General features: G+C 33.7%; 2 protein-coding genes across 2 annotated transcripts; one reads left to right on the top strand and one right to left on the bottom strand.

The window, feature by feature from the left end:
* Positions 1 to 3474: 3474 nt before the first annotated feature.
* LOC108781474 (clavesin-2) lies at positions 3475 to 15315 on the bottom strand. Its single transcript, XM_018549437.1, has 6 exons — positions 15113 to 15315; positions 6716 to 6904; positions 6036 to 6240; positions 5388 to 5511; positions 4967 to 5179; positions 3475 to 4343 (listed from the first exon to the last, which is right to left on the bottom strand). Exons 2-6 carry the CDS (start codon positions 6870 to 6872, stop codon positions 3660 to 3662), a joined length of 1383 nt encoding a protein of 460 aa, XP_018404939.1. The 5' UTR covers positions 6873 to 6904; positions 15113 to 15315; the 3' UTR covers positions 3475 to 3659.
* Positions 15316 to 17649: 2334 nt separating this feature from the next.
* LOC108781489 (T-complex protein 1 subunit gamma) lies at positions 17650 to 21075 on the top strand. Its single transcript, XM_018549461.1, has 3 exons — positions 17650 to 17877; positions 19299 to 20436; positions 20529 to 21075. The coding sequence occupies exons 1-3, from the start codon at positions 17791 to 17793 to the stop codon at positions 20942 to 20944; spliced, it is 1641 nt and encodes a 546-aa protein (XP_018404963.1). The 5' UTR covers positions 17650 to 17790; the 3' UTR covers positions 20945 to 21075.
* Positions 21076 to 21765: the final 690 nt, after the last annotated feature.

The raw sequence follows: 21765 nt of genomic DNA, 5'->3' as shown, positions 1-21765 counted from the left end.
TTACTAAACAAAAAAAAATCGTGCTTATTTGATCAAAAGGATACCTGATATTTTATTCACAATATTGTCCATTGAAAACTATAACAAATATTAAAATCTTTGTAAGACCGTACAAGTGATAAGCACAAACAAACAAGAAGAAGATAGTCATAACGGATAAAGCTGGATCATAAAGCTTATTATAATTATGTGTGATTTTTATATATTGCGTATGTAGTCCACCCCAAAATCACGCGCCGAAATTTTTCAGCCTTAACGCAAACATACTACCACAGTAATATCACGAATTTAATTGTATTCACAATTCTTCTTTGATGCTTATAGCATTATGGATCTTAATATTGTTTGAATGACATATTAGAATTTGAAGATGATAAATTAAAATTCATTAATAATTTTAAAATTCTGTAAATAACTAGATCTTTTTTCAGGCCGCTCGAAATAAATATATAAATTGAATGATGATATCAATAGACTCGTAAGATTTAAAATCATAGAAAGTGAAAATGCCTAATCGAGTCTTGGAACAGGATGTTAGTGTTTTATTATCATTGTGTGAATATTATATACCGTGTATGTAGTCTCCCAATCGCGTGCCGAAATTTTTCTTCAGACTTACAACGCAACTCTAAACAACTACCACGATAATATCACTTTTTGTTAGATTGACAAACAATCTAACAAATTTCGATGCCATAGCATCTTATTAGATCTTAATAATATGTTGAAAGACATATATTAAAATTTAATGTTAAAGTAATGATAATTTAAACTCTGCGAAAAATAAGTTTACGAAGAATATCACAAGTTGGCGTTTCACACAATGATAATAAAACACTAACATCCTGTTCCAAGACTCGATTAGGCATTTTCACTTTCTATGATTTTAAATCTTACGAGTCTATTGATATCATCATTCAATTTATATATTTAGATCTTTTTAATTTTTTTTCTTATATATTGCGAAGAGTATCACATAATTTTGGTGTTTTGTCCCGGCTTCCACTACTGGACTCATCAGTAAGACATTGTAGTGGAAGCTGGTGGAAGCCTACCTTAGACGCCTTTTTTTTTTGGTTTTTCGTTGGGGGGGAAAATCTTCACTTCGCCCTAATCAGGCTAGATCTTAGACGCCTGAATTATTTTGTAGGAAGCCGGGACGAAATGCCAAAATTATGTGATACTCTTCGCAATATATAAGAAAAAAATTAAAAAGATCTAGTTATTTACAGAATTTTAAAATGATTAATGAATTTTAATCTGTTTCTCTCAATTCATGTGGGTTTCTCCTAATTTCCTAACTTCTGGATCATTCCCATTGCTTTTAAACGTTTGCTAATGGTTGACATTTAATGTTTTCGACAACTTTTCGATACTCTTTGAGTGTCTGACATAAATCTTGAAGTAATGCCTCCAACTCTTCATCTTCAAATTTTTTCGGCCGCTCTTTGTCATTTACGTCAAAATTGTTGTTTTTGAATCTTCTAAACCAATCTCTGTAAATTGTTTCATATGCATGCTCCCCATAAGTCTCCACTAGCAAATGATGACTTTCAGCAACAGATTTTTTGAAACACAGAAAAGTGATGTTTCTCGCAAATGCTCTTTTTTGGTACGAAACCCAACATTTTTAATACGATAAAAAATTGTGTTGTTTGCATCCGATCAAATGTTGTATACCGATTAAAGTTTATTGACTTTCATATACATAAGCAGTCACTTTCGGCCATGCTAAAACAGTACAAATACTGACCTCTCCTGGTCAACAGCAAAAATTAATTCAAGCACCTAATACGATTATGTTGTAACTTTGCATTTACGAAATTCCAAGGAAACATTTGTATTATATTATATGGCATCTAAATAAGAAAATGCATATGAGAATGCATCTTCTGATCAATTACTTATTGGGACTCCTTAAAATAATATAACGATTGTTGTTGCGATATTAATACAGCCAATTATATATTAATGACATTAATTCAACATAAAATAAAAATATCGCCACGTGCATATGTACGCTCTTACATAAGAAGAGTGGAAAACTTAATTTTGAAACGAGACATTAAATGTTTGTATAACGAAGAAGCTAGCTCTGTACAAATATTTTCGATTTTATGTTGAATTACAGTATTTATATACCTCAGGACTTCTATAGATAGAATTTTCTATTTTCATACGTGATGTATGTAAAATCAAATGATAGCAGGGTGTTTTTGGTGGTAACATGTGATAAGACATTCTATATTATTTAAGACATGTATTGATGTTGAAAATTTATACATATATATATTTTATCTACCGAAATAAATTTTTATTATATTATTTTATCACAATTAGATCTTCCTCATATCCATTTTTTTCAGAATTACTAACATGTGCTGTAAATAACTAACTATTTTATTAATATGAATATTTTCATAACGTAAGATAATTTTATAAATTATTATTAAGTATTTTTACAGTAATCAATATATATATAAAGGAAAGAAGTACGGATTATAAATTGTCGCGTTTAAAATATAATAACTTAAATATATAGGATTATATCACATTGCGTCAAAATTATTGTACATTTAGATGCAGTGCATAATAAATTACATTTTAAGAGTTCTACAAATTTCAAATTTTCTGATTTATCTTCGTAATAAATGATTTATTACATATGTATGAAATGCAGATAAGCAAAAAAATCGATAGAAAAAATCAATGAGATAGTCACTCGAAGAACAAGTTTCAGTGCATGTTTAACATACAGCATTTGATGTTGTAAGCTGAAAAAAATACTTCCTAGATGCTATTTAAAGTGTCTATATATATATATATATGTACGTTATATTTTAAAAAAATACAGATTGTGTATTGAAAATATTTATTTTACTACTAGCAAAAATGTATGATCTTAATAAGACTGTACTATTTGTAATATATGACATTTATATATATTTCACACACGAAATCTCTCATGCTTATCAATCATTCTTCAGTTCTCTCTCTCATAATTATAATTAAAAAGATATTTTACCAATCATTATAAGTTCCAAAACATACCTGATTCCTGTTAAATATGTTATAAAAATGATCATGAGATACATAGCATGAACAGCTTTTATTTTTCTATTACAGTCTCTTTAATATTAATATTAGTTAGATTATTTTAGGAAGAACTGCGTATATATAATTTGTAAAACAGGTACCACAGTTTCAGTAATTGTCTCATAGTTAAGTTAAATATGCCTAATAGGATCATCACACTATAAAATTTGTCGTAGGTATATTTTTGTAAACTTTAAAATTTAATATTTTTGCATGTTTTATAAGTACAGTTCAAGGATAAAAATCGTTAAAAACGTTCAAGACCTTTTCAGTACGCTTGTAATACTCACTTTTAATGATATTTTAAAAAATTAATATAAAAAAATCTGGTTTTATACCTATCAAGAATGCGGAAATCCACAACCAGAAAAGCACCGAGCCAAATTATATCTAAAAAATAGTCTACAAGAGAATTTGTTGCGATTATAAAATTATGATATCTGGAGACTGTTCGAGCCGTTATTTCAAGATTCACGTCACTTATAAAAAGACTCGTTTAGTAGGAAAAGACAGATTTCTATTTCAGTAAGTATTACAAATACTTAGATCTGTGGAGATCGACATTACGTTATAAGATTCGTTTTCTCTGACGGTGTTTCGCTGTTGCTGATGGTGATGAGAGCTCTTTCTTCTAATCTATTGTCCAACGAGTTGTCCTTGCTGTCGTTGCACGATCTGCTGGAAATCATCTCAAACTCGTTCAAGTTGATATCCGTGTCAAAAAACGCCAAATCAATGGGCTGATCTGTTCTATCTTCAGACTGCTGTGTCTCGTTTACGTTTCCGTTACTGATTCGTTCGTGTAATTGTTCCTTAACTTTATTTTCGTTATTTCTTGCTGATCCCGTTGTCTCTTTCTGTTTGTTCGATTCCTTATTTATTACATTTAGCTCTACATCCGTATGTGTCGTTCTCCCAGAAGAGAGTTTTATAGAATTGTCGGAGTTGTTCAGAAATGTTTTATCCGCGTTCATCGGAACGGCCAAGTCATCGTTCTTCTGATGGTTTCCGTTTGCGGTTTCCGATCCGTCTCGAAGGTTGGCCGGTTTTTGCGCGTCGACATGATGGTCTTTTCCCTTTTTAGCGGCGGCAGCGGCGAGCTCGGCTTCTTTCATGGCCGAGTGGATGACCGGCTCGGCCCACAATCCCGGGTTGAAGGCTGGCCCCGTTCCACCGAGCTCCGCCGGCAGGATGTCCGTCGGCAGGTGTTCGTGAAGCGTGCTGAGATTGTTGCCGTGCAGATAAATCTGCGAGGAGAGAAACGATAACATCTTTTTGCGTTCGAGGGGCGGTTATCTATAATGAGTCTAAATAATAATTTGTAGCCGCTTATGCATATTCCCGAAGGTACCTATTTACCGAGACATCCAGCTTACTCTATGTTTTTCTTGCAGATTACGTCGCAGGCAAGCAACGGAAATCGATTTATGCGTCGTTTTTACAATATCTGACTACGGTAAAAACTGGATAGCAAATAATCAGAAATCAATTACCAAGCCTGGTTGATCTACTTGCATGCAGATGTAATAATAAATTTTTAACGTTAAATGTCAAATAAAATTGTACAGTTATAATTATCTCTCGTTGCATACATTGAACTTTTGAAGCACGATTATAATTATGTAAATACTTGTTCCCAATCGAGTCGATTGCGTCAATTAGTATATTTTACTTAGGTTTATATTCATAGTTGAGTCTTATATTTAAGACTGTTTCAAGTAAGTACAGTTTTAAACGTCATAAACCAATCAAAGAACCGTATTAGCAATTTAAGACATTACTTGAAGTGGTTTTGAAATAAGAGAACGGAAGGAGACTATGAATATCGACTTTAGAAGATTTTTTCGTGCATCGCTTATGCATGCCTTACCTTATTCCGTGTCTTCTCGTCCAAAAATGGCTTCACCAGAGCCAGAGTTGCTTGGACGTAGAGCGGCGCCGAGAGGAAGTGTATCGCTTTGAATCGAGCGGGAAATCGTCCACGTAGAGCAGCTATTAGGTTTCGCAGAGCCGCTGCCCCTAACGCACCACCCTGCCGTAACGAGAATCCGCTCCAATCTACCACGGCGACGAAACCGGATTGCTGAAAAAAAGGAGCCGTAGGTCATCGTTAAGCGTTCAGGTGACGTATAATATAATGCCAACATAGAAAATCGGACGACGAGTCTAGATTGGTTGTCTAGATTTAGTTGAATGAAACAGCATTAGCTGCCATTGACAGAATTCAAAGCTATTAAAAAAATTGATTAAAAATTTAACAAAAGCAGCCACTGTGAATGAATGTGTTATACCTGATTTCGAGGATCTTGAATAAGTGTTTCCAGAACTAAGAATACCGCTCGTTGAACGGATAATGCGGGCACGGCTACAGGATCCCATTGCGACGCCAAAATAATCAGAACGCATCTGCCTTTCCTATATTGATCGATAAAACAAAAACTAATGAAATAATTCTAATTATAAGATAATTAACTAATAAGTATTACAAATAAATTTCTGTTTTACCTACATTATTAAAATAAAATTAAGAAAAGGATCCTTTCTCTTTTAAAGCTTAAATTATCAGACGCATTTAAATATTAATCGATCACGAGTACGTTTGTATTCTTGTGTAAAAAAAAAATATACCGTGTTAATATTTATGCGCAGGACGAAGCTTTGTCGTGCATTTTCCGTACATTTTTCGTACACAGCGCGTGCCGATAGCGGCGGAAAGGATAAGCATAAATTAGCAGTGCGTTCATCAGAAAACAACTGGCTGTAAGAGTCTAAAGAACACATTAAGTTAAGAGAAAGTCGAAATGACTCCATTTTGACATTATAAAAATAAAAATGATTTTTGTTTAAATTTGACTGTTTATTGACGTTAAGAATCAAGATGAAATCATTGAAATTTTTTATTAACCTTTGTGTATTTCTTAGGAAATCGTTATTCGTACCTGTCACGCGCAGGTAGGACACCCGGTATACCTGCGCGAAGCGCACGCTGCAATGCCGGGTCTCGGGCGGTGAGATTGCCGAAGATATCCTGGCGATGCATTATCTGCGCTTGATAAGCGGCTATCAAAGCCGCTGCCTGCTCGGTGCGATACTTCCGGGCTAGCAGGAAACGCGTGATATACTCATCCGTGCAATGTTCCAGGTCTGAAAATAACAAACGGGGACCGATCATTGCGATGCTACTCGTGAAATGCCTTGCGCGACCGGAAGCAATTCGAATGAGAATATTCCCCGGAAGTGTATACGCAACATGGGCTGAATTACATACTAATATTTGTCCTTAATCATCGATGACTATTTTTGATTGTAAAAAATAGCTGTTGATATCTCCTGTTAATTAGAAAATAGAAAATTCTGTTCTTTACTGTATTTTAAACATTAACATTTTTTTCCTCATATGTTCGTCAAACTTTAAATATTATCTATTTTATTTTAAGTACACAATAATAAGCATATACAGTCCTTATGTAGTTGTAAAGTAAAATTTTTTTCACGAACTGAAGATGTAATACCAAACAACGACAGATTTTTGTTTAAATATTAAAATTTCATGTCTAACTGTCTTTACGATACACAGATGTGATAAATTAATTTTTATTTTACTTGATGCAATTCTTACCTACATTCGGCATTTGCCGAAGTATAGACCTGACAGTCTTAATAGCTAGTTTCTTATCACGTTTATCGAATCTGCCTCCCTCTTCATAAATGCTACGGACCAAGCTGTTACGACCTCGGGAGGCATCGCACCACATATATTCGCAGTACTCGGACATTTTGTTTTCCTTTTCGAATGCGTGTCAATGATCTGAAATATTACAGAAAATAAAACATTTTTTCGTCACACAAATTTTATTTATTTTAAAATAATTACGCGATGAAATTTTTTCATTATCGAATTTTTATATTTTCGAAGCATTTCGGTTCAAGATCTGGTGAGAAATATGACATTGAGAATTTTTAAATCGTCGACAGATTTATCTCTGCGATATAAATATAAGTAGAATGTATAATTTTTATTGAATTTAATTTAGGTCGAGTTTAAATAGCAAAATAAATTCAAAGCAAAAACGAGATTAATCGCCAAAAAGATGAAAAAAAACGAGGTTCACTTGAGAAGAATGTTGAAATATTGCATTTTCATCGGTATGTATCATGGCTATGAAAAAATTTGATTGTGATGACGAACATTTCTGTGAAATATATTTCATTTAAATGAATATTTATTTCAGTAAAATAAATATATTTCTCACAAATATAATTTTTTAAGTAACTTTGTCTCACAATCAGTATGGAAAAAACCATACACGTAGAAACATTTTATCATCCAAACAAAAGACAAGTCATCATGACATTAAAATAACGTTAAAGTGACTAAAGTCATCACTTTTCAATTAGTCACGATTCATTTTAACATCATTTTGACGTTATTGTGACTTGTTGCTCTGCTTGGAGCACAGAGTACTATTACAAGTGATACTCGGTTTTTATTTTCAACTCATTAGTTATCAAAATATACATGATATCTATATGGTTTTATTTTTTATTATTAACGAAGCGACAACGCGAATATACGAGCAACACATGAGGAGAATCGTGTCCGCTGGCAAAAGCGCGATGCGCTCTGAATCATACGCGGCGTGTCGCGTTCAAGCACGACTGCACATTGCACCGGGCAACAAAGAGAATGTGTGTAACGTCCGATGAGTGATCCGCAAAGTGCAGTTATAGGTTTGCGTATAGTTATAGGCCGCTCCCACTGGATAAATAATACGAAATTTATCTAACGGACGTTTTTTTGCTCAAAACGCGATAATTCGCGATCGCACTTCCCTCCACGTTGGAAAATAAACGCGATTTGTAGTCATTAACTGGAAGATAAGTTGAATCCGGGAAACATCTAGGTGAAGGTAAGAATAGCATAAAATAAACGTCGAGGTAAGACCCGACTTGAAAGATCTCATTTCGCATTTCGCTTTTTCCTCGCACGTTAAATAGCAATGTGCAGCTCATTGCCCCAAGGATGATTCACAGAAAATCATCCTTGTGTGAAGAGCGTCATGCGAGCGTTCTTTCGACCGGTTCGGATAATTATTTCGCGAAAGTTTCACACGACCTTGCAACGGGCGAGCAAGCGATCGATCGATTCGCGATCCCTTACACTTTCCAAGCGGCTATAGCAATCGAACCGATCGTCTTGGGACACAACACTGAGAAAAAACTAGATCATTGTCGATCATAAAACGCATGATTTTGCGAGACGACATTCGATTCCGAAAATGAAAGTAAAACTGATGACGATTTATTTGAGAATCAATAAAATCAATAAGTTTTTTTTCTGCTGAATACAAGTGTGGTAAATGAACTGATGTGAACCGAGATAAGCCGCGAATGTTGATGAATGAAACCGAAGACGACCGATATCTTGACCGGCGAGTCGGAGCCGGTTTCAGAAACGGTACTTAGGCGTCTCGTAAGTTAATAAAGAACATAAATCACACACATCAAAGTTGTTACCTGCTTATCCTACAGCCTCCCTGTTGATACAGATCTCGAATCCGTGATCATATATATGAAATATCATTAAAATGATATATTTCATACAAAACCAAACTATTTTGATAAATTATATTAATTATACTCGATTGATAGTAGACCAAGTCGAGAAAATAAATAGAAATCTGATGAAAAACAGAACAACGTGTGCAGTTCGTGCCATTACGTCAGATATATCTGTCTCTCCAGTAAAGTTTACCGAACCGTTAATTACTGCCTCGGCAACACAGTAAAATAAGCTGCGCACTGGTGTGCAAATTGAAAGCGACGAAGAAACAAGAAAAACAGACGTAATTATAGCAGCCCCAAAGAGTTCATCCTTCGGACCTGACACTAAAATCTGTAAAACACAATTACTGATGCTAACAATTTACAAGACTTATTTAATAAATTAAATAATCAATTAAAAGGTACTAATTAATATCAAAGAATCAAAATGATATAAAAAGCACACAAATATTAAGTATATTTTAAGGATAATTCAAATTTTCAGATGTAATAAAGAAAATTGAATCGTTCGACATTTTTAACAAAGAATTTTACAATTGAGTAAGTAAAGTAGATCAATAGTCCAATAGACTTAGCAGTCAGCTCTGAAGAGTTAAGAAGGATTATGTAAGAAACGCAAACAATGAAACTTGAAGCGAGAAAAATTAAAGTGGAAGATAAAAGAAAAGGATACGCCATACTTACAGTGTAAGAGGGACTATTACGTACAAGTCTCTTAAGGGGAAGAGATTCCTGATTCTGCTCTCCTAATCGGGAAGCGTCGTGACGGTGAACACGAGGACAAAATCGGCGACGCACCTGCGCGACCGAGAGAACTGTGCGCGCAATGAAGAGTTACTTGGAGTCGCGTCGTCGGCCGGCGCCGCGCCGATTCGTTCGAAAGTGTCAGAGCGTTGAGAAACACGAGACGGAGAGCGAGGGGTAATAACCACAACGGGATTATACGGTGCGAGAGAACAAAAAAGAAACGGGACGGAAAGAGCTCACGAATGGGGCAGCGATGAAGAGAGAGGGAAAGAGAGAGGAAAGCCGGTTACCAATAACTTGCCGCTGACTCACCGCTCCATGTTCTCCTTGCACCCCCGCTATTATAATCTCATCCCGAAAAATTAGCTGCATTCAGCAGAAAAAGTATATAGCTTTGCTTAACTATGTCGTAAGATTTTTTAATGAGTGCATGGTTCTTATCTTATAGAAGAATGTGTTATATCTCTATAGATGTGTTAATATTTATATTTTATATCTAAACTGTATGCGTATAAAAGTTGTGTTTAACAATCTATTTTCCTTGAATAACAAGATCTTATTGTTTACTTATTTTGTTTATTATTTTTGTTGTTACAAATTAAAATCTGACGACAATGGCAAAGTTGCTTTTTTGCTGAACGCTGCAGCCATTGTTGCGTTCCAAATAATGTCTACGATCTACCATATAAGGATATCATGTACATATAGCGGATATAGAAACTGGCGTACTGTTGGCGCCATGATTATCGACGAGCGGAACTGAGCGAAACGTCATCAGGGCGATGTGAGTGGGTGGTGTAACAATAAATGTACGTATGTACATATCTACTTGACCACGCAAATCGAACAGTGTCGACTCTCATTTCTAAGGTGTTCTAAAATACACCATATAAAATTCTTCAGAACCCAAATCTTGCGCTTTTTTGGTAAAATTATTTAATAAAAAATACGAGGGAGTAATTACTTAATGTAATCGTGGGACGGAGTCACTGAAATCATAAAATTTATATAAAATTTCGATATATAATCCGATAATTACAAGAAATAATTGTGTAATATTAGATAAAATCGTTTATTTTACCAAATGACCGCATATATAGTGAGGAAAAATTATTTGTCATCAAATAAAATTATATAAAATTAAATGAAATCATATAATCTCTGTGGGACAATATTTCAGATAGTGGTTAGCCCCTTGAAAAAATATATATGAAGTGTTATCCGAATAATTTTGTGTCAAAGCAATTTATTTTTACACACAATGTATCTTTATATATATGTATGTGTGTGTGTAAAGACTTATTCAAGTATAAAAATAGTATTATTCGAAATAATTTATGTGTTTATTTATATATGTAACAGAAAATATTAATATGTGCAAGATAATTTATATATCTAAATTATTATTCACATACATACATATAATTTAGATATAGATTATTTTAGAAAAAGATTGAATGATAGCATATCACAAGATTTACTTTAATAAGTATTGAGATAACAACTGAAATAAATTTTTTAACATTGATAGAGATAAGACTAAGGATTAATAATTTGAAACTCAAGTATATTAATTAAATGCTCAAGTATAAACATGAAATATAAGTAACTTTTTATGAAATATTACACATAGACGATTTAAATAGAGATTCTCGTGTTTCTGAATTCTTCCAAATTTGCACGTTCTACGTCGTGCATAAAATATTGCGCGAAAAATTTGCATATTGCATTCATTGCAAAACAACACGTGTCATTAGCTGTGTCTGCTCAGTTTACAGATGCGCAGAAAATTACCAGATGTTCATCATCGTTGTTGCATAACAGCGCACAAAAAAAAGAAATAATAACAGATCGCATCTTAATCGCTCCAGAAACGTAGAAGCTTGATGCAGCTTTTTGTCAACTATATGAAGTATTTTGCATTTATTAACGATAACGCCGTACAATCAACAATGCATGTTACGTACGATGCAATGCGGATAAGGAACATGACATCGCGTAACGCGAGCTAATATTCGTAAAGTTAAAACCATTTTATTATCGGGGTTCAAATATACTTTGCGCTTCAATAATGTTTTAATTGCATTTTCAGCTAACAATTGAGCCTATTAAGCGATCACATCTCGTAATTCATAATTGTAATCCATGATGTGATCATTTTAAGTATGTAATCTACATACGCGTGTACTTTTATTTGTATAAATGGAAATAAATTGAGGACTATTATCTCTCTTACTAAATTTTAAAGTAATAAATATAAACTTACAACATTTAATTTGATTAAGAAATTCATTAAAAATTAAACATTGTTTTTATTGTTATTCTTGCATTGTTTTTCAAAAGTGAATCGCACACATAGTTATTACATCAAACAGTTATATTGCTTTTATATCAAACAATGTGATAGCAATATACAAACAACATTAAAAATTAAGCACGTTTTTTGCAATGTTTTAACAATAAGTTGTGCATATAGTCTACACAAAAAGTGACGTAATATTATAATAACGTCGTGATTAATAATTATCCTTGATTTTATATGAATATTATCTTTACATTATAAATTAGCCAAAATAAAATTGTAGAATTATGCATTAGAAAATTTATTATATGCATTAGAAAATTATTATATGCAAATTTATTAAAAATTAAGCATGTTTCATACGTTGCTTCAAGAACAATACTTCATCATTGTTTTCTATCTACGGACACAGCAATACGTGGTATGTTTTAACAAGTATGTATGACTCAACCGCATATCAAGTCATGTGCTGGTCGCCAATTGCAAAATCTTAATTCATTTAAAATTAGTACCGTCAAACTGCTTATTATGAACATTATTATAGGAATATTATTGGGAGAGCATAAATGTGATATAATTTGCACGCAATTACGCCAAATACCGTAAATAACAAAACTAAAAAACAAATGAGTTGAAGATAAAGGCAGCGACCTTACCGATAACTTTTTGTTAGTTAATCTGGTAATTCGAAGCAATCCAAAGTGCAACAATTGTATCCGCAAAATATGAACAAAAACAAGCAAGATACAATTTTTTATTTAACTTTATCGATGAATTTTCTGTAACGAATTTACAAATTTTTTTTTTTCTTTGTACGGAAGTCGTTCAGTTTTGTTCGAAACGCTTTTTCATATTCGTTCGTGCGACGCATGACGATGCAATAGTTGCATGCATATCACACGTCTGTCCAAGGAAGAAGTTGCGTAATGTATAACGGTAAAAACGCCGTATGGTACCAATAAAAGAGTTGTCTGTTTCCTTCATTCGGGCACTGAGACGCAATCATTCATTCATTCATTCCAAGTCTAATAATTAGCACATCAAAAATATCCTGCTATGAAGCTCATCACTTGAAACATTTAAAACGGAATTTTATAACGTTGGTTTATTTTAAAAAAATTTGCGTATTATGAAACTATAAAAAAATAGACTGTGAACACAGTAGTGGCTCCAAACGTTTCGGCTACACTTTGAGATTTTATAGGAAATTTAATTCTGCATAAAATGTGATTTTTATAAACATAATGGATCGCGAAAAATAACTTCCTCGTGAGAAGTTAGTGTTAAAAAAATATTTGAAATTATTTTATACGTTTTTACAAATAAACTTTATATATTGACAAAAATACTAAAAAATTAACGTTGTAAAGAATTAAATTATATTTGAATGAGATTAAATATAAATTAATCGTGATTTCGAAGATTTTTAGGCATTTAATTTTTAAGGAAACATTTTCCGATCTATATTTATAGGAAAAACGTTTTGTTTAGAATTAATTTTTCTATAAAGTTTCAAAGAAACTTCTGACCGGAACCACCCTGTATATATTGTGTGTATACATACAGCTTTTTAAAATAAAAAACACAAAGACTTTTTAAGTAATTTGTTATACCTACATATATATTAAGATGCAGCATATCGCTAAAAATATAATAAAGGTCAAAATTTAAAAAAATGTAAATTGTTACATTATTTATAAAATGTAAAAAATAAGCATATACAATTACATTATAATCAATATGAACGTGATTAAGCAAAAAGGAATATTAAGTATCTATACAATCGATTCGATTTTTAAAGAGATTATTAGAAATTCTTGCGAGAAAAACAAATATCAAATATAAAAATAATTAAAGTATTTACTAAATTAAGGAGAAATTATGATATAATGATGTTAAAAATATAAATTATTATATCTAATAAAGAATTCTGAAAAGATAATTAAATACATCATAAAATTTGTTGGATTTAAACGTAAATAAATCAAACACCACGTATATGTATATACATACATGTAATTTTATCTAAATTATAGTCTTAAGATGTTTCTTTTTTTTTTTATATCTGAGATGAGAGAAAAGAAAAAAAAATCGAAGTGCTAGGGACTCTTTTAGTATCAACAGGCTATGCCTCGTTTTACACAAACCGTGTTATCACCTTAAAGTGGACTCCACTAAACGAGCGTCGATAAAATGACGATATTATTCACGTAACCGGCATTAGAGTCTGATAATCGGGGACCGATCGATTTCTGTGCCAGTTTACATTCTATATGTATAGGTGTTCTTTCACTGTGTACGCATACGCATATTTATGAGTATGTACCACGAATGACATCGCGTTTTTTAAAAAGAGTCTCTAAATGAAAAAATAAATATCTAAAGAAGAGATCTTTTCAAATAAGGTTACCAGAACTAGCGCGTGTATAGAAGCTTTGTAAGAAAAGAAAAAACATAGAAACACGTCACTCTTATAATGTGTACCTTAAAATCGTACACGATATATTTCTTAGTTTCGCTAATCTTTTACAGTTTTATAGTTGCACGTTTCTATGTGATGCACTTTCACTAATTTTGATTACAACACGTACAACCACGCATTGCGATATAATGAATTTTATAACAACGTTATTATAAAAATTATTTCAGAATTTCTAATATAAATTTTATTAACTCGGAAAGAAAAAGGGGCACTAGGAGTTAGGCGCAGATAACTTTACGTAAACGCTGATATTTATTAAGCAAACTTATTTATTACAAAAATTATTCTAAGGATAATAAATAAATTTGTAATAAATATTAAAAATAAATATATTTGTAATAAATAAGTATTCTAAGAATAATTTTTGTAATAAATAAGTTTGCTTGATAAATATCAGCGTTTGCGCAAAGTTATCTGCGCCTAATTAACTCCTAGTGCCCCTTTTTCTTTCCAAGTTAATTTTTAATTTTATGGGAGTTTTTGTTACCAAAGAATTATTATATAAAATAAATTTTATATTATGTGTAAGGTACTATAGATAGCAATTTCGGACAGAATAAAATGTTGCAGCCTTGAAGGTTCACCAACAAAGACTTAATTTTGAAAAAACAGTCATTGAAATATTATGATACCTTGATGTGTCGAAATCAGAAATGACTAACATATAAAAATTGTAAATAAAAAGTACAGTATATAAAAATGTATAAGTGTAAGATATAAATTTTCATGTTTAAACATACTTCTGATTTTAAAATATATAAATATACAGAGATGTATGAGATATACATACAATTTATATCTATATAAGTTTATGCGGCAAAAGTTGATCAATAAAATTATATCGATGACAAAAAAAAAACTATCGTTACAAAAACTTAATGCACTACAATTTGCAAAATAAACTTTTATGGCTTTCTTACTTTGCATTACAAGCGCAGAAGCACACAGGAAGGCCGGGAATCACACCGCAGTCGAGAATGATGGTCGCGGGCTTGATCACGACCGAATGATTATTGCTAGTCCATCGCCGTCGGGAATTCCCGCGTCGCGTTCCGCGGATTTGCACGCGTGCCGATTTAACCGCTACGTGCACGTCAATCGTCGAGGAAGCGCCGCCGTTCGACGCAGCTCGAACGTCTACCGCGAAAGCAGTGATGCCCAGATAAAGTAATTTTTCCCACCACTCGATCGTCCCCGTCACTCCGGAGAATCACGTGACTGCTACGACAGACTCGAACTTACAATTGGATCCAATGAAAAATATTTGATCTTTTCTTTTACTTATAAAATATATGTAATTTTTTTATTACTCGTCGTACTTTTTTCTGCAATCTTTCTAATCTCTTTAAATAAAATTAAATAGAAATGATTGCTAGTTATAGAATTGCGCACAATTGTATTTGCATAATATAATATTATTTGTTATGGACGGAGTAATTTCTCATAGTCTCTCTATTGCAGCAACAAATATTTACGTGACACGTTAATAGTGGAATAATTTGATATATTTTTTCTCACAACCATATATAAATTACTTAATTTAATTTAGAAAATTTAAAGAAAAATTTATTCTGTATCTTGTTTGTTCTTAGAGTATTCATAATGATGGATCTAAAAATATACCAGACGCTCGACCGAATACGCACGCTACTGAGAGTCACGTGATATGACTATTACACACTACTGCGCATGTGTGGAAAATCCCCCGTTTGGCGTGATTCGGGCTGCGGTCGAGTTGCCACTACGAATGCTTTGAAGCGTTTCTTGATTGGTCAATTTGTAAAACTCTTTCTTTTGATTGGTCAATCAAACGCTTCAAAGCATTCGTAGTGGCAACTCGACCGCAGCCTCGAAAAAGGTTATAGGTACTCTACGTTGTACGGGCGCCGTAGCCACAGGCGTCCATCAGTGTTTGGGGGGACGCGCCATATTTGATCATCATTACATCATCCTTGAATTTCTGCCCGGTTTTGAGGCTACCGGTGCCTTGCATACTGAATTCAGTTTTTATTTACATTTTCGAGGACTCAGTGGCTCAGTGCCAGCCCGTTGGGGCTGCGGGGCCAAAAAAGAAGAAGAAGAAGACCGCTTGAGCTTGATCTCCTTCTTATATCTTGGTTGCCTGGCCAACTAAGCTAGAAGAAAAAGAAGAATATCCTTCTTATTACTTCTTTGAACTAGGTTCGACACCGATCGTAGTTCCCAGGACAGAACATGTACTAATAACTAAAGTTCAGTGCGATTTCCAACCCACTTGCAGCACTCGATGGTAGCGCGCGCCATCGATCGGCGGCCTGGCGTAACCGGTAGCACAAGTTTAGAGACCAATATTTATTGGGGGGGGGGGGGAGGGGTTTGTAAATTATATGTATATTATAGTCCCTTGTGGCTGGGCCGGTTTTTGTGCGTCTTCGTGGGGCCCCCACTATTGGACTCGCCAGTAAGGCATCGTAGTGGGAGCCTGTCTCAAACGCCTAGGGGAGTCTTAGATCGAGGTTCTATATAAACGGATTTCACATGTCTCGAGTACATGCGAGAATTAGCGCGAGTTACTTATAGGAACTCTAGCGCGAGTCTCATCCTTGGACCTCTGGTGGCGGGTTGTTACAATATAATATGTATATATGTAATTATATATATACAGGGTGTTCCATTTTAAACGTTCCACGCGATTATCTCAAAAAGAAGGAATTTATCGAAAAAATGTTTCAGACAAAAGTTGTTTGACTCGAAGGGGGACATAAGGTGGTGCCATCGATTTGACCTTGGGTAGTCCTCTGAAGGTTACGTGAAGGTCACCTTTAATTTTTTAAATGGAATTATGTAATTTTTTTTAGATAACGTGATTCCTCTAATTATTTTGCATATAAAAGTATTAAGGTAGAGATACCAAAAAACCAATAGTTTACGAGATATTTTACATTTTATTTTGGTACATATTGACACAAAATGTTAAATAACTCGTAAACTGTTGACTTTTTGATTATCGTACCTTAATACTTTTGCTGAACAGAATAATGAGATAAATCAAATGGTGTAAAGAAAACACATAGTTGCGTATTTAAAACATTATCCATTTTGCATACATTTTTTTTTAAAGCAACCATGTGTTTTCTTTGCAGCCTGACGGACGTGTTTCGGTTCGGGTGCTTTCCACTGTATATTTTTGAAAGTGTTGCCGACTGTGCATCGCATCACACAGATGCCTAGGCATAATGCCTAGTTCACACTAGGCGCGATGAGCGATGCGCGACGAGCGATAACCAATAAGAACTCTTCTTTACATCGTCGTGTGAGCTAAAGCAAAGCTTTTATTGGATATCGCTCGTCGTTCATCGCCCATCGCATCCAGTGTGAACTAGGCATAAGGCTGGAGTCACATGGAGTGGAAATTACAGCGGAACGGAACAGTGAAACCAATAGAACTCTACAATTATTCCGCTGCTATACTTTCTGCGATTGTGATTGGTCTCGCTGTTCTGTTCCGCTGTAGATTTCCGCTCAATGTGACTCCAGCCTAACCTAAGTCGATTTTTCGTTTGCTCCTCTCCTATGTAGCAGTATTAACAGCTCGTGTGGATCAATTGTTTTTCTAACCATGTCGAACATTTTAATTATTACAGACCAGAACACGAAGCGCGATACCGGCAGAAAAGTACAGAAAAAGAATATCCAGGCGGGCAAGGTGAGCGTATAAAATATTCTGTGTGTCAGAGAGCAATGTAACGCACTCCTTCAATTTCTTGTAAGGTATTTCTCGATTTTCACGAGATACACCCACGTGTTACTAGTATGACTTCCCAAAGAGAGATCAGATTAAGTTCGTTTATTCGCATTGATTTTTGTATCGCTAACTTAAAAATACTTTACGTACTTGTTAATTCACTTTGTGGGTTTGTCATGTACCAAAAAAGAATTTGCGAAAATTTTCGACTATCTAACATAAAGCATAAGTTTTTCCTAAAAATTTGTTTTTAAAAAATATTTCTAATGGTTTCTGAGTTATTCACGAGTTAAGTAAAGAAATATTTTGATTTTAATTGCTCATAACTCCATTAAAAATTAAGATATTGAATTTCGGTTATAAACAAGCAATCGATGTAAACAGTTGACAAACTTTATTATAATATTATATAACTTTATTATAATTCTGTAATATCTGAACATTACAACCAACATAATTATTCTTTTGATTGGAATAACATTCAGATTATGGATGTAGAATCTCATTACAACAAGAGGCTGATTTCATAAATGCTTTGTATTAAAGAACGGGAGAATAGTATTAATGCCCAAAAAGACACTGAAAAATTAGACAAAGCATATGATATTTTCGGTAATTATATAGAATACGGGCCTCATCTCCGATTTTGATCTAATTAGGCTCATTCGACGCGTTTTCACTCAAAATGAAAGAATCCGGAAAAAATTTGTGGCGATCGACCTCGTGAACCGAGATATTAAGCGTTAAAGTTCGAGATTTTAGAGGTTAAGATATCTGTCACTGCTTTAAAAATAACAAATTACTGCTTTAGAGAAACACAAAAAGAGACTGCTTTAAAAATACAAATTACTGCTTTAAAAAACAATTCAATTTAAAATAATAGTGGAGTCCCCCCCCCCGCAGAACCCACTGCATCCACGCATACACGCATTTGTTTTAAATTGTTATATTTATATTATGTTTGTATATATTATTGAGACTGAAGAGGACTACAGTAAGAGTTGAAACGTTTCGCTTTAAATTTTAAATTGTGAAATTATAATAAAGTTTGTCAACTGTTTACATCGATTGCTTGTTTATAATACCGAAATTCAATATCTTAATTTTGTCGTTTTTAAAAAATAACAAGCGTTGTCTTAATACTTACATTCCATTAAAAATCATTGTATCTCAATTAGGGAAAAAAAAAACTCTTGTTTTTTCTTAAAGCTGAAGCTTTGCTCTATCAAATGGTATAATCACTAATTTTTTAAGTGTACAATATATTATTTTGAAATAATAAAATACTGGGAGGACATTTCCTTCAGTCTAATAATATCATTGAATTAACATGATTTTCAAGTATTACATTGAATCAATTTTTTTTGTTTTTGCATATATAGGCAATTGCAGATGTCATCAGAACATGTTTGGGTCCTCAAGCCATGCTGAAGATGTTGATGGATCCAATGGGTGGAATCGTAATGACAAATGATGGAAATGCGATTTTGCGTGAGATCACTGTGCAGCATCCTGCTGGAAAGTCCATGATAGAAATTGCCAGGACTCAGGATGAAGAGGTAGGAGATGGTACTACTTCGGTGATTGTTTTATCGGGCGAGATCTTGGCTACTGCCGAACCATTCTTGGAACAGAACATGCATCCTACTGTCATTATAAGAGCATATCGTCAGGCTTTGGAAGATATGGTCAAGATTCTCAATGAACAAGTCAGCATCGATTTAGATTGCAGCGACAAAAATAAACTGGTCCAAGTAATAAACTCCTGTACAGGTACTAAATTTATCAGACGTTGGTCTGAATTGGCCTGTCAAATCGCATTGGATGCTGTTCATACCGTGATGCTCGAGGAGAACGGTAGAAGAGAGATTGACATCAAACGTTATGCTAAGGTAGAGAAGATACCCGGTGGTACAATAGAGGACAGTACTGTCCTCAAGGGTGTAATGATCAACAAGGATGTGACACATCCAAAAATGAAACGTTACATCAAAGATCCAAGAATAGTACTGCTTGATTGTCCATTGGAATATAAAAAGGGCGAATCTCAAACGAATATAGAGATAATGAAAGATGTTGATTTCACTAAGATTTTGGAATTAGAGGAGGAGTATGTGAAGAAGATGTGCGAGGATGTTATTTCAGTAAAACCAGATGTCGTGATAACAGAGAAGGGCATATCGGATCTCGCTCAGCATTACCTCGTAAAAGCCGGCATATCTGCGATACGCAGACTACGAAAGAGTGACATTAACAGAATTGCCCGCGCTTGTGGTGCTACTATTGTCAATCGTACCGAAGAACTCAAGGACGAGGATGTTGGAACAGGTGCTGGTCTTTTCGAAATCAAGAAACTTGGTGATGATTATTTCTGTTTTATAACAGACTGCAAAGATCCAAAAGCTTGTACTATCATTCTGAGAGGTGCTAGTAAAGATATCTTGAATGAGACTGAAAGAAATTTGCAGGATGCGCTGCATGTTGCCAGAAATCTTCTTATTGATCCAAAGCTTGTACCAGGTGCGTAAGATTTTATTAGTGTTGTGTTATCTTCCGTCACAAAATTATTTACACCACTCCTTTCGTGTTTTGTTTTCCTTTTTTCCCCATAGGTGGTGGAGCAGTGGAAATGGCAGTATCCCGGCTTTTAACAGAAAAGGCAGCAGGACTTGCAGGTGTAGAACAATGGCCATACAAGGCGATCGCACAGGCCTTGGAGATCATTCCCAGAATGCTAGCACAGAATTGTGGCGCAAATACTATCAGGACTCTAACGGCGTTGCGCGCTAAACATGCAACAGAAGGAACTACTTGGGGCATTGATGGAGAAACGGGAAAATTGGTCGACATGAACGAACGCGGTATATGGGAACCACTGTCCGTAAAATTACAAACGTATAAAACTGCGGTCGAGACTGCTATCTTGTTATTGAGAATAGACGACATTGTCTCTGGAAGTAAAAAGAAGAAAAATGAAAATGAAACCACGCAGCAGAGTCAAGTTACGGAGGAGTCTATGAAAGAATAAATATTTTCGATATCTATTGAAGCCTAATTGCTTTATATCTACTTTAAGATTTAATTATTTTGCACTTTCACTGTTTGTCAAATTGTTATCTCCTTTGCATACATTTTCAAAAAATAAAGAGACAAGTGCGCCCTGGTAATCATAAAATTTTTTTATTTACATCACCCTGGTATTATATATATATATATATATATAAATATATATGTGTAAATATATATATATATGGCGCACATCTGGAGATTTTTATTATTAGATATTAAAAATAAATATAAAATTGACAATATAAGTCAACTCTTAGTCAATTACACTCAAAATCGACAAAAAATCATTTTAGAATAGTCGATATTATAAATGTCAACCATAAAAATTGACTTTAAAAGTCGACCATAAAAATCAACTTTAAGTCGTCTTAACGATGTCTTTTGGAAAAGTCCTCAAGACGTCTTTTTGAAGACGTCTTTTAGATGTCTTTCAGACGTGCATTGTTCTCTGGGATGCATATTATATTTTAACTGTTCTGATAACATCAGTAGGTACACATTCCTTTCATCTAAAAAAATTCTTATACAGTTCATCCTTTCTTTTTTTGCCCAACAAGAAAAGAAAAATTAACAATACAAAAATTTAACTAAGAAGTCCTAATAGTTCCTATACGGGTATTAATATTTAAAAATACTAGTAAATATTGATAAAGGCTCTATAAGTATAAAACAATATAAATAAAAAGGAAGCAAAGAGCTGATAATATATGAACCAAACAGATTCGTGATAATCAGTGACCACTGATGTGACTCTTTGCCCTTTTTTTAATTCAGTGGTCA

This window comes from Cyphomyrmex costatus, unplaced genomic scaffold (genome assembly GCF_001594065.2).
Source record: "Cyphomyrmex costatus isolate MS0001 unplaced genomic scaffold, Ccosl1.0 scaffold123, whole genome shotgun sequence".
Classification (NCBI taxonomy): domain Eukaryota; kingdom Metazoa; phylum Arthropoda; class Insecta; order Hymenoptera; family Formicidae; genus Cyphomyrmex; species Cyphomyrmex costatus.
This window is presented reverse-complemented; position numbering and strand designations above follow the sequence as displayed.

Excerpts from the sequence above, each read along its gene's own strand:
- LOC108781474 (XM_018549437.1), bottom strand. The coding sequence starts at position 6,872 with ATGTCCGAGTACTGCGAATATATGTGGTGCGATGCCTCCCGAGGTCGT. Across the intron at positions 5,180-5,387 it reads TTCAAGATCCTCGAAATCAG|CAATCCGGTTTCGTCGCCGT; the intron begins GTATAACACATT and ends CCTTTTTTTCAG. Across the intron at positions 4,344-4,966 it reads ACGAGAAGACACGGAATAAG|ATTTATCTGCACGGCAACAA; the intron begins GTAAGGCATGCA and ends CTCTCCTCGCAG.
- LOC108781489 (XM_018549461.1), top strand. The coding sequence starts at position 17,791 with ATGTCGAACATTTTAATTATTACAGACCAGAACACGAAGCGCGATACC. Across the intron at positions 17,878-19,298 it reads AGAATATCCAGGCGGGCAAG|GCAATTGCAGATGTCATCAG; the intron begins GTGAGCGTATAA and ends TTGCATATATAG. Across the intron at positions 20,437-20,528 it reads TGATCCAAAGCTTGTACCAG|GTGGTGGAGCAGTGGAAATG; the intron begins GTGCGTAAGATT and ends TTTTCCCCATAG.